The 13,003-nt window shown below is 34.3% G+C and overlaps 1 protein-coding gene across 1 annotated transcript in view; it reads left to right on the top strand.

Annotated features, from left to right (window-relative positions):
* The first annotated feature begins 2,542 nt into the window (after positions 1-2,542).
* Positions 2,543-13,003, top strand: part of THEMIS (thymocyte selection associated) — a 193,052-nt gene continuing 182,591 nt past the window's right edge. Inside the window, exon 1 of the mRNA XM_004389474.2 lies at positions 2,543-2,792. Coding sequence (XP_004389531.2) covers positions 2,702-2,792 — 91 coding nt within the window. The 5' untranslated portion in view covers positions 2,543-2,701. The remainder of the gene's footprint in view (positions 2,793-13,003) is intronic.

Raw genomic sequence — 13,003 nt, 5'->3', positions numbered from 1 at the left:
ATTTTGTGTGTGAACTTTTTCATGGGTTTTTACAATAGAGGTCTCATACAATATTTGTCCTTTTGTGATTGACTTATTTCACTCAGCATAAAGTCCTCCAGTTTCATCCATGTTATGAGATGGTTCACAGATAAGCAACAATTTTTTTTAATGCAATCTTCCAATTCTAGTTTATTACTTGGCTATTAATTTATTTAGTATTTTTGATAATTAATCAATTTAAATGGATACAATTAAGAATATATTTGAGTTTGTAGCTCCCGTGTTACTATTCATTGGCTTTTTTTGGTCCTTTTTCTTTTCTTTCATGACTTTTTTGCACTAGTCAAAATTTATTTTTATTATTCCATTTACTATATTTAGTGGCTTTCCAATCAATTACAATCTACATCCTTATTTAGTTCAGAGTAATACTAATGATTATTTTACAACTTTTCTAAAAGGCTAGAATCTTAGTGCATTTTAACTTCATTTACCAGTTCCTTCTTTTAAATTATTACTATAATACATTAATTCATGTATATTTTAAATGCCACAAGGCATTACAATTACTTATTTGTACAGTTAATATTTATTTAATTTATCTGCATATTTACCTATTCCATTGTTCTTCAATCCTTACCACATTTTTGAGCTCTGTCTGGGGATAATTTTCCTTTTGCTAAAGAAAACAGTTCAGTATTTCTTTTAGTGTGGTCTATTAGTGACTAAATTTCTCTGCTTTTGTTTTTCTGAAAATGTTCTTATTTTGCCCTTATTTTTTTTTTACTAGCTTTGGCTGTTATTGTTGTTAGGAGTCACTGAGTCAATTTTGACTCCTAACAACCCCATGTGACAGAGCAGAATTGCCCCATAGGGTTTTCTAGGCTGTATTTTTTGTAGGAACAGATTGCCAAGTCTTCTCTCACAGAGCCACTGGGTGGATTTGAACTGCCAACCTTTTGGTTAGCAGTCAAGCAGTTAACCATTGCACCACCAAGGCTCCTTTGGCTAATGGGATAAAAAAATTGACTTAGGACACTCAAAAAAAAAAAAAAAAAAAAAGGCAAGTAAAGCCCAGCTTGGATTAGGTACCAAATGAAATTTGTTGTGACACAAATTCTGACAGACGTATGGATTTTAAGGAAAGTTGACAGTAGTCTTTTTCATATATTCAACAATGGGAGAAATGTTATGTTAGGCTATAAATGTTTGCAGTTAAGTGAGGAGCCTAAGCTTTGGGGGAGGGTTGCAGAAGACAGACTGATCAAGTCTGGGGGATTTGCGGGCAAAAAAGTTGTAAGTGAGGAAGTAGATGGTACTGGTAAAAAAAACTGTTGATGTAACCAACCATAAATTCTAGTTTGGTGGTGAAAGAAATGAAGCTAGGCGGATCATTAAAAGTGTCAAGTATGATTATTAATAGCTGAAAGAGTGTTGTAAAGCTCTATATAAAAATAAGGCAGTATTTTTATACCTAGGTCACTTAGATGGAAAATATGATAGAGTTGGGAAGATGTCTGACCTTCTCTATCCTGCTTATGTGTTCTTCTGCCTAAGGCCAAAACAGTTCCTAGAGGGGAGTCTGGCATCTAATTTATAAGGAAAATTTGTAGCTTCTTAGCCTCTTTCATCTGTTTCTATCTCAACAATTCTTCTGTTATTCATCCTTAAAAAGACTCAAGCAACATCACCTTGAATTATATACTCTAGCTCTAAAACATTGTTTCAGTTAAATACAAATAATAGAAAAAGCAAAGATTTTTATGAAATTAAATTTTACTAAGATTTTTTTGCTTCTTTTGAATTTGTACATTTTTTCCCCCTAAATTTGGATCATAAGATCAGAACTGTAAAATTTTGGCCTTGGAAGAAATTGTTCAGACAATTTATTTGACTCCTACTTTTTCTCCATTTCATACATGAAACAAATGAGGTACAGAGAAGACAAGACTGAAATCACCCTATAAATCAAAAGCAGAGCTAAACCCAGAAAACTCCACTATACTGTGGAGATTAGAAAATTCATATTAGCTTACTCTATCACTTAGCATATTGCACCCCTTCCCCATCTTACTTTAAGATTCAGCAAATTTTTCAATGTGGAAGAATATAAAGTGGTTTCAATACTCTCTCTCCAGAGTATCAGATTTCTAAAAAGAGCTGACACAAAGCACTTTTGCAACCAAATTTAATATAAAAACAGAGAGTATGCAAATAAGACGTAAAGCCAAACTTTAGAAATGAACTACAGAAATAATGAATTAACGTAATACCATTTTTAAGATTAGACTCTCAGTCCTGCATTCTGTTCTTTTCTGGTGAACTAGGCACAATCAACTCTGACCCCAGACATTCTTACCCCTGCTGTAAATGCACATCTGGACAAGCAACAGACAGAGCAAGCTCTGTATTAATTCTAATTTTGACAATGCGTGTTGAGACATGCTCACTTCACCCTCATCCTGTTCTACTTCAATGTCAGAAGGAAATGAAGCCACAATAAGAAAAAAAAAAAGAGCTGTAACACCTTTTGTCTTCTGCCTTCTCCCTCCCTCCTCACCGTCCTCCCCACACAGAGCTACTCTACTTCTGGTCTGCTCAGTGTGACATCCCTGCCTGCCTGAGAAATGATGTAAAGGGATTGCAATTGAAGACAAGTGACACCACCAGTCACAAGCCTCTGAAAGTACTAGATCTGCGCAGGACCCAAGCCAAAGCAATGGCATTATCGCTGGAAGAATTTGTCCACTCGCTTGACCTCAGGACCCTCCCCAGGGTTCTCGAAATCCAGTCAGGCATCTATTTTGAAGGTAAGCACCCTGCTATCCCTTCGCTGGCTAGAAAGTGCTTATAAAGTATATACTCTAAGGGGACGTTTTAATGGGGGAATATATGAATTCCATTAAAAGAAAGGCAATCATAAAAAAATATTTAATTGATGAATGGTCAAGATCCAACAGTGTCAGAGAAGGGAGAAACTAGATAGGACTCTTACGTGGACAGGGATTAGGAAATGAGTAAAGCTTCTTGAGATATTTGTAGGCCTTCAATAATTCAACATAAATGAGGAATCATTTCTGCCTTTTTTTGAAATGGGCTGTAATCAAGTGAAAAGTTTTTTAAGTTATCCATATTTATGTTTCCAGAATATAAAAAATAAAATTTCATTTTCTAAAACAAAAAGCAACTATCAAAGGTAGTATTTGGCAAGAAAAAAAATCTTTAGCAAATTCTCTACCATTTCTAAACGTTCCTTATATCAATACTTCTCTCACTCTTTCTGTAGTGGCCTAACTTCTAATTCCTTTAAATAATGACAGTTTTCATTCACAGGTATAAAAATTAGTGTTTATTATTTACATGATAATTTTTTTAAATCAATGCTGAAAAGTCAGAATTTAATTTAAAGTTTTGAATAATAAATTATTGAGTTTTCATGTAACTTACTATGTTAATTCATGTATAAGAATATTAAAGCCTCCAATATATACCTAGCATCTTTAAGCAGTTAGTTTGAATACACAAATGACAAAGAGTCATTTTTATGCAAATAAACATCTTTGGTCGCAAGAAGAGTAGAACTGAGATGCAGGTCTAGACAAACTTCTGGGAAAATAACTTAAAGCCTCTAGGCAAGCCTTTACCATTCATAGACAAAAGAATGGATTATATATTATATTACAAATAAAAGAAAGATTGACAGATATCAGATCCAGATTCGTATACATACATCTGGAAGTGAGAAATTGGTGCAGGCCGACATTAGCTTACTATAGGGTTTTTGTTTAATTCATGTGTAAATTGATTACTTGGAATCAGGTTATCTTTTGCCATGTGTACAATATTATGAAATGTCTCTATGTTCCTAAATTAAAAAAAGGATTGGTTGCCATTGAATTGATTTCAACTCATAGCGATCTCACGTATGTCACAGTAGAACTATGTTCCATAGGGTTTTCAATAGCTAATTTTTCAGAAGCAGATCACCAGGCCTTTTTTCTGTGACCCCTCTGTGTGGACTCAAACCTCCAACCCTTCAGCTAGCAGCAAAGAACGTTAACTGTTTGCACCACCCAGGGCATCTCTATGTTCTAAGCCAACCCTAAGTCATTTTTGGCCTCATGATTTGTGGTTTTTCAGTTTTTGCATAAAAAGTTCTTTATATCTAGGCTACAAAGACATTCTGTTATATTATTTTATATCAACTTTGCGGTTTTATATTTTACATTTAGTTTTTAATCCATTTGGCGGACACTTTATGAAGTGTGCAGAGATCCAATTTTAGCTTTCACCACATAATAAACCTGATTTCCCAGTACCGTTTACTGAACTAGCCACCCCTTCCCCATTTCGTACTATTACCTTTAAAATATATTACATGGTCACATCTCTATCGGCCCATCTCTGAAATATCGCTTCTATTCCACTAGTGTATTTTTTCTGTAATTGTTCCAAAATCACTGTTTTCATAACCATGTTTTGGGGAAAAAAAAAAGTTACAATAGTCAATGTATAAACTAATTATTTTTACTCTTCTTTTTCAAAGTTGACTTACCTATTTATAAACCTATAAAATAAATTAAAAAAAAATAATTGATTCCTTAAGAAATCTAACTGGAATTTGTATTAGAATCTATTGATTTTACAGATTAATTTGGGAAGAATTGACATTTCTATATTAAGTTTTACAAAAGAAAGTAGTACTTCTCTTCATGTTTTCAGATGATCTTCTATTAGTTTACTATGTAATACTTCAAATAAGAGAAAAAAGTGTATACTTTGATGAATTTTCACAAGAAAACACATTCATGTAACTGCTACCCTGGTTAAAAAAATAAATAAAAAAACTAAACCCGTTGCTGAGTTGATTCCGACTTATAGTGAGTGTATAGGACAGGGTAGAACGGCCCCATAGGATTTCTAAAGAGTGGCTGGTGGATTAGAACTGCTGACATTTTGGTTAGCAGCCGAGCTCTTACCCACTGTGCCACCAGAGCTCTAGTCTAGAGATAGAAAATTACAAGTGTTCTAGATATTCCGTCTTATGCCCTTTCTCAATCATTGTTCACTATCTTCTCCAAAGTTACCACTATCGTGACTTTTGACCATTTATGAACTTTATGTAAATGGGACATTACAAAATGTATTTTTTTCTGGTTGGCATATACGTTCAACACTATGTGAAATTAATCCATGGAATTCTATATAGTTCACTTATTTCAGTGTGTAAAATGTTAATTGAATGAATATACCATGATTTATTTGTCCATTCTACTGTTAACATATATTTAGATTATTTCCATTTTGGAGTTGTCACCAGTAACGCTGTTATGAACATTCTTGCATATATGCATACATGCATATTCACAAGCTCGTACATTTCAGCTGAATATATAAAAGAGTGGAATTGCTATGTCATATGGTATGTGTGTGTTCAGTCTTTGTGGATAATAAAAATACCAGTTTCCTAAGTGACTGTACCAATTTATGTTCCTACCAGCAGTATATGAGTGTTCTAATTAATCCACATTTCTGCCTACACTTGATATTGTCAGTCTTCTTAATTTTAGCCATTCTACTAAGAGTGTAATGATAACTTGTGGTTGTAGCTTGTATCTCTCTGATGATTAATGAGATTGAGCGACTTTTCATGTTTATTGATCTTTTGGAGATACTCTTTTATGAAGAGATGGTTCATACCTCTTGCTCATTTTTCTTTTGGATTTTATAATTTTTTTATTATTGACTTAATAAATTTTTTTTTGTATATTTAGGATACTGACCCTTTGTCATTTATGTGTGTTGCAAATGTCCTCTCTCCATTCTGTGGTGTAGCATTTCATTTTCTTAATAGTGTCTTTTGATGGATGGAAGTTTTTAATTTTAGTGTAGTTAGTTTATCATATTTTCCTTTATGCGTGTTCTCAAATTTTTTTTTCTTACCTCAAGTTTATGAAAATATTCTTCTGTATGGTATATGGTGTCAGGATGAGGCCAATATTTATTTATTTATCTTCTATGGATCCAATTGGTGCAATGACATTTATTGAAACCTGTTTTTTATACTACTTGCTATTTTACCTTAATCATCAATAGTGTCCATGTATGCCTGGGTCTCTTTCTGTTCCATTTATCTATCACTATCCTTACACCTTGGAAACTCTGGTGGCATAGTGGTTAAGAGCTATGGCTGCTAACCAAAGATTGGCAGTTTGAATCCACCAGGTGCTCCTTGGAAACAGTATAGGGCAGTTCTACTCTGTTCTATAGGGTCACTATGAATCGGAATCAACTCGATGGCAACAAGTTTGGTTTTTTTGGTTTTATCCTTACACCAATTTCACCATATCTAAATTAATGTAGGTTTGTAATTAATTATAATATATAATCCCTATTATTATATTATCTTACTCTGCAGAGAAGGGGTTCTCAAACTCGGTTGCACATTAGAACCACGTGGGAATATCATATAGATGTTTGGGTCTCTCCCTAAGAGATAACTATTTAATTGTAAGAGTTAAGTCTTCACCATTAGGTTTGTAAAAAAATCTCCCTGATGATTATAACAAGCAGCCAAATTTGAGATTTTTTTTTCCAGGAGATCTTGCCCTTCTTTTTTTTAGATTTATTCTTAGTTATTTGATTTTCTTCATGTTATTATAAATGGTATCATTTAAAATTTTCATTTTCTCTTTGTTGTGTTTGTTGAATTCTAAGACTACACCTTTAGATTCTTTTGAATTTGTTCTGTACACATTGATGTTGTCTGTGAGTACAGATGGGCTTTATTTCTTCTTTCTGATGACTGAATTTTTTTTCTTCCGTTAAAGCACTGACTAGCACTTTTAGTACAATATGAATAGGACTGATGATAAAGGATCTCCTTGTCTCATTCACAATCAGTGACAGAAAGTTTCAATAGAAAAAAGAAAAACCCATTGCCATTGAGTCAATTCTGACTCATAGCCACCCTATAGGACAGAGTAGACCTGCCCCATATGGTTTCCAAGAAGTGGCCTGGTGGATGAAAGTTTTGATAATTCATCATTAAATACAATGTTTGTTTTAGGCTAAAGAATTTTCCTTCCCTTTCTGGAGCCAAGGGAGCTGGACAAACTCCTGAAAAGATTGCCCTGAGATAATCTTTAAAACTTAAACCAAAAATATTCCCTGAACTCTTAAAACCAAGCAACTGTTTAGCTTAACTAGTAAAAAATGTCTGCTTTGAGCATCAGGCTCTTTTAAGAACTATCTATATGAGATCAAAGTGACAACAGAAACTGAAAAGATTAGATAGGAACCTTAGGGGACAGTCAGTTTATGTCAATGGGGAGGGAACAACCCAGAAAAGGAGGATGAGAATGGTTGCACAACTCCAAGAATGTAATTGATGCCACTGAATTGTACACGAAGAAACTGTTGAACTATGTTTTGCTGTGTATATTCTCAAAAACAACAATGAAATGAAATTTAAAAAAAAATTTCCTTCCATTAGTAGCTTGCTAACAGTTTTTTTTTTAAATTATGAATGTATTCTTAATTTTATCAAATGTTCTTTCAGTAACTTTGGTAATTATAATTTTCTTTTTCATTGATTAATATTTGAATGTTAAACAAAGCTTTTACTTGTGGTATAAAACCAATTTAGTCATATATCATTGAGTTTGGTTCCTTCCTTTTTCTTTTTAGAATTTTTGCATCTCTATTAGGGAATTATATTGATAATGTCCTAGCAGGGTTTTCATATCAAGTTATGCTGAATTTAAGGAACGTCCTGGATAGTGACTTTCTTTTTCTATTCTTCTTAAGATTTTGTGTAAATTTGGTGTTAATTCTTACTTAAATACTTGGTAGAATTCACAAGTGAAACCAATCTAGGCTGACATTTCTCACTTAGAAATATTTTTAATTATAACTGTTTCCGTCAAGTGGATTCTGACTCAGTGACGCTATAGGAGGACAGAGTAGAACCACCCCATAGAGTTTCCAAGGAGCACCTGGTGGATTCGAACTGCTGATCTTTTAGTTAGCAGCCATGGCTCTTAATCACCCTGGTGATGTAGTTGTTACATGCTATGGCTGCTAACCAAAAGGTTGACAGTTCGAATCCACCACGCACTCCTTGGAAACTCTATGGGGCAGTTCTACTCTGTCCTCCTAAAGGGTTGCTATGAGTTAGAATTGACTTGATGGCAATAGGTTTGGTTATCTTTAATTATGGCTTTGATTTTTTTAAATAGTAAAGTCTTCTCCTCCATGAGCATAGTTTATTTCACATTTTTTAAATCGTCTTTTAGATCATTTATTTGAGTTTTTTTAAAAAAAGTATCCATAGAAATTTTATGTTCCTAGGTTAGTTTCTAGACTGCTCCCACAAAGGCATATATGGATATATATTGCTCTTTTGAATGATATTATACTTCTTATGATTTCTCATTCGTTATTGCTGAATAGGAGAATGTAATTAAATATTATCAGCAGTATTTTTGAAGTCTCTTAGTAATTGTAATAATTTATCTTTTTTGGTTTTCCTAAACAGGTATTCATATCATCAGCAAATATAAGGAGTTATATTTCTTCTCTACCAATTTTTACAATTTTTTTGTCTTACCTTTGTAGAGTAGACCAAGTCCTCCAAGACTACATTAAGTTGTAGTGGGCATTTTTATCTTTTTCCTAATCATAAAGAAAATACATCTAAAGTTTCTCTATTAAGTGCAATGCTCTAAGTTTTGGTATTTAACCTTCACTAAATCAAGGAAGTTCCCATCTATTCCTTGCTTTCTGGATGTTTTCATAATGCATGGGTATTGCATGTAATTGATAATGTTTGTTAATGTGGTGAATCACATTTGAAGATTCTTCTGATATTGAAAAATCCTTTCATATTATGTATATATTCTTGAAAAACAATGCAGGAATTTGAAATTATATTTAGAATTTTGCATTTATAGCTTAAGAGAGATGAGCCTATTACTTTCTTTCCTTCTGTTGTACTTACCTGTTTTGGATTCAAGATAATACTAACTTTCTAAAATCAGCTTATTCTTTCTGTGAGGTCAGTTGCCCTACTGGTATGAAGCACAGAGCTATGAGTTAGAAGTTCAGAACTCTGCCTCCTGGCTAAGTTACAAATGAGATATGATTCTGAAGTCAATTTAAAATTGTCAACATTTCTTTTTTCTGCTGTTAAAACAGGCTTCATCATAACCCTGAGGGTAAATGTGATGGTTAATTGAGCTATTGTATATAAAGTATTTAGCAAAATGATTAGCCCACAGAAAGCACACAGTAAATCCTAATTGTAATTATTATTATTACTTTTATTATTGATTTATTATGAGGAAAATTGGCCAACTATTTCTAAGAAGTAAAACAAAGCAAATTTGAATTCCACTACTGGTTCATACACCAACATAAATTAAATATGGAGAAAATATTAAACTCTACAATATTAATAGTAAAACCACTCAAAGAAACTATAGAAGAATATTAAACTAGGGACTTTAAAAAATGACAAAGACTCACAGAATTCAAAAAAGCTATTATACTCATGGTTATGGTTTACTACAGAAAAAAGAATACAGATTAAATCAGCAAAGGAAAAAGGTGATAGGACAAAGTCCAAGAAAAATCATGTGAGACTTGTCAGTTGTCCTCACCTAGTGGAGTTGCACAGACAATGATTATTTCCCCCAGAATGATGTATGAAATACATATGAAACATTGCCAACCAGGGACGCTAACCAAAGCTTGGTGCCCAGGGTTTTTATTGAAGGTCAGTCATATGGGCATGGTACATCTGTGTGGCTGACCTGAGCTACTACTCAGTCTCTAACCCCTTCATAGGTCAAACAGCATAGCTCAGAGTCTCAAACAAAAGCAGGCATTCACCATAAATCATTGTGTTAGCATAAACTATCTGGCATGGCCCAAGGCCCCAGGTATGTAAAGACACTCTTATCTGGCAGGAAATTCAAAGGGATTATAAATTATGTCCCAGGAGCCTGTCAAGAGCCAGTCTTCTTTGGAATGTGCAAGAGTTTGTGAACTCCACGCCTTCTCAGCTAACCCTTTACTGGACAGTTTTCTTTAGAAGAGTTTAGCACTTATATTTAAGCCTATGATCCATTTTGAGTTAGCCAGAATTTTCTAACACCTTAAATACAACCAGTGGAAGGATTAACCAACTTTCTACCCAGTTAAAGCATGCTGAGAAAGACTCAGATAAGTTTCTCTCTATTTAAGAGAAGTGAGGGAGTTAACCAAGTAGTCATCTGGGTGAACGGCTTTCCAAGCTGAGAGAACAGCTTGAGAAAAGTGTTATGATAGGAATATGTTGGCATACTTGAAGAAAAGTGAGGAAGCCAGCGAGGCTAGAGAAAGGGAGAGAGTAATCACAAATAATGTCAGCAAGAAAATGATGGAGAACCACATATGGTTTTTTGGACAATGCATGGTTTTTACTCTAAGAAAAATAGGGAGCCTGGAGATACCAATCTAAATTAGGGAAAACAATTAAACCAGTGCTGGAACTCTTCTCTTCACAATAAGTTGATAGCATGAAACATTTCTTTCACTGTTTACTGAGAAGGAAAATGCTCATGAAACCACACATACATTTGCAGAAGAGAAAGCATAGCTTTGCTTAATTGAGTCCATAAATATGCTCAAAATTATTTGCTATAGCAATATTTAAATGCCAAGAAGATGTTTTTCCCTTCTTACGAGTTCAGATTTTTTCAGTGCCATGTTTTGAATATATTAAATATTATATTTATTGTCCCCGTAAAAATATATTAAAATCATGGAAATAATGAACTAAATTTTACATCAATTTCCCTTTCTTCCCCCTCCTTCCCTCCCTCTTTCCCTTCCTGTCTTCCTTTCTTTCTTCTTCAAAATAAATAAAGTGTGATCCTTGCCTTTAAGGAGTCCATAGCCTAGTGAAAACAGAGAGATTTTTTTAAATTAGTCATTATGATACAATGTGAAAGGAGTTTTAATAGGTACAATCTGTTTTGAGAACACCAAGGAGAATACAACACATCACCTGTGGAAGTCAGAGAAAGCTTCAGAGCAGGTGATGATAACTGTGCTGTGGCTTGCAGCTGTATATAAGATGACAGGGAAACAACAAATCTTCAGAATAAGAGAAGAGTAAACACTTGAAAACTCAACATGTGTTCCAAGAACAGCTTGGGGACTGATCAAGTAATTGGCAATCATATCTTAAGTGGCTTCTGCACTATAACAGGAAAACCTGGTGGCGTAGTGGTTAAGAGATATTGCTGCTAACCAAAAGGTTGGCAGTTCGAATCCACCAGACGCTCCTTGGAAACTCTATGGGGCAGTTCTACTCTGTCCTATAGAGTCGTTATGAGTCAGAATTGACCCAAAGGCAACAGGTTTTTTTGGTTTCTGTACTATAATAAGGATATTGAATTTATACTATAATAAGTAGGAACCTATAAAAACATATTATTTTCACAGTGTGTTTTCCTAATTGCAAAAGAAAGCACATTCATTGTAATTTGAAAGTTACGGAAAAACCTGTAAAATTTCTGAGACGTTTAAGGTAAACACATGATCTCAGATACATAGATTAGACATCCATTCTAGTAGAGTTTCATAGGATAGATTTAAGTCAGAGATAAACAGAAAGGCGTTATGAACAGCTGTAGACAGAAGGGAGGAGACAGAATCCAAGGACTTTTGGGGCAGAATCTTCTAAATTTGAGAATCGATGGGAGACAGTGAATGAGAGGGAGGAGTTGAAGATGGCCCCGATATTTCTGGAATCAGTAATATGGTAGATGATAAAAATATTAAATGAATGTAGAACTATAAGAAGAGCAGTAGTATTGGAGAAGGGGGCATAATTATAGTCCAGTGAGCTTAAGGCCCCTATAGGATGTAGGATATTTAAAGCAATGGACTACTAACTGAAAGGTCGGGGGTTGAAAACTACCAGCGGCTCTGCAGGAGAAAGATGTGGCAGTCAGCTTCCATAGAGATTTACAGCCTTGGAAACCTCATGGGGTGGCTATGAGTCAGAAATGACTCCACGGCAGAGGGTATAGGATATTCAAATGCAAATGAACATTAGACTGCCAAAAATATTCAGATAAAGTTAAAGGAGTGGAAGAATCCTCAGGGCTGACATTACAGATTTGTAAGGGCCTTTCGGTTCTAGTTACCTAGTGCTGCCTTAACAGAAATTCCACAAGTGGTTAGTGTTAAAGAATAGAAATTTATTTTCTTATAGTTCTGGAGGCTAAAATTACAAATTAGGGTCTCACTGGTGTTGATATCTTCCTTGTAGGTAGCCCTGAGTATATTCATGGTTCCTTGACATTCCTTGGCGTGTATACCATCCTCACATGGTGTCTGACTTCCTCAATGTGTGTGTCTATTCTACTCTGGTCTTTTTATAACCCGGAAGTGATTAGGTTTAGGGTCTAACCTCCACCGGTATAACCTCACTAACGTAACAAAAGGAAAACTATTTTCAAACAGGATGAAATCTACAGGTACACAAGGACCAGGAATTCAACATGTATTTTCGGGGACACATCTCAATCCGTAACACCTTGTTATGTCAGGGATTGCCTTATGATCCACGTGTTGCATCAGAAAAAATGTGTGTGCTCCAAAGAACACCAACATGGGAGGTGTGGATAGGGGAGGAGCCTGTGAAGCTAAAAAAAACTGTCTCAGCATTAAAGAAGAAGCAAGAGACGGTGAAACAGAGTTTGTTGATGAAAAAAATAGTATAAATTACCGGACAGAGAGAAAGTCAGGGATAAGTGTTCATATTTAGCAGGTGGATTATGGTAGATTATAAATTATAATTATAGTTCTATATATTGAAGGCTTTTTATGGGCCATAGATGTGGAGATATGTATATATGTGTGTACATCTAGACAAAAACATTATATGAATATATGCAATGATACATATCATTAAATATATATATTCGTTTACACACAAATATAGTGTGTGTGTGTATATATATAT

This window comes from Trichechus manatus, unplaced genomic scaffold, assembly GCF_000243295.1.
Source record: "Trichechus manatus latirostris isolate Lorelei unplaced genomic scaffold, TriManLat1.0 scaffold00248, whole genome shotgun sequence".
Classification (NCBI taxonomy): Eukaryota; Metazoa; Chordata; class Mammalia; order Sirenia; family Trichechidae; genus Trichechus; species Trichechus manatus.
This window is presented reverse-complemented; position numbering and strand designations above follow the sequence as displayed.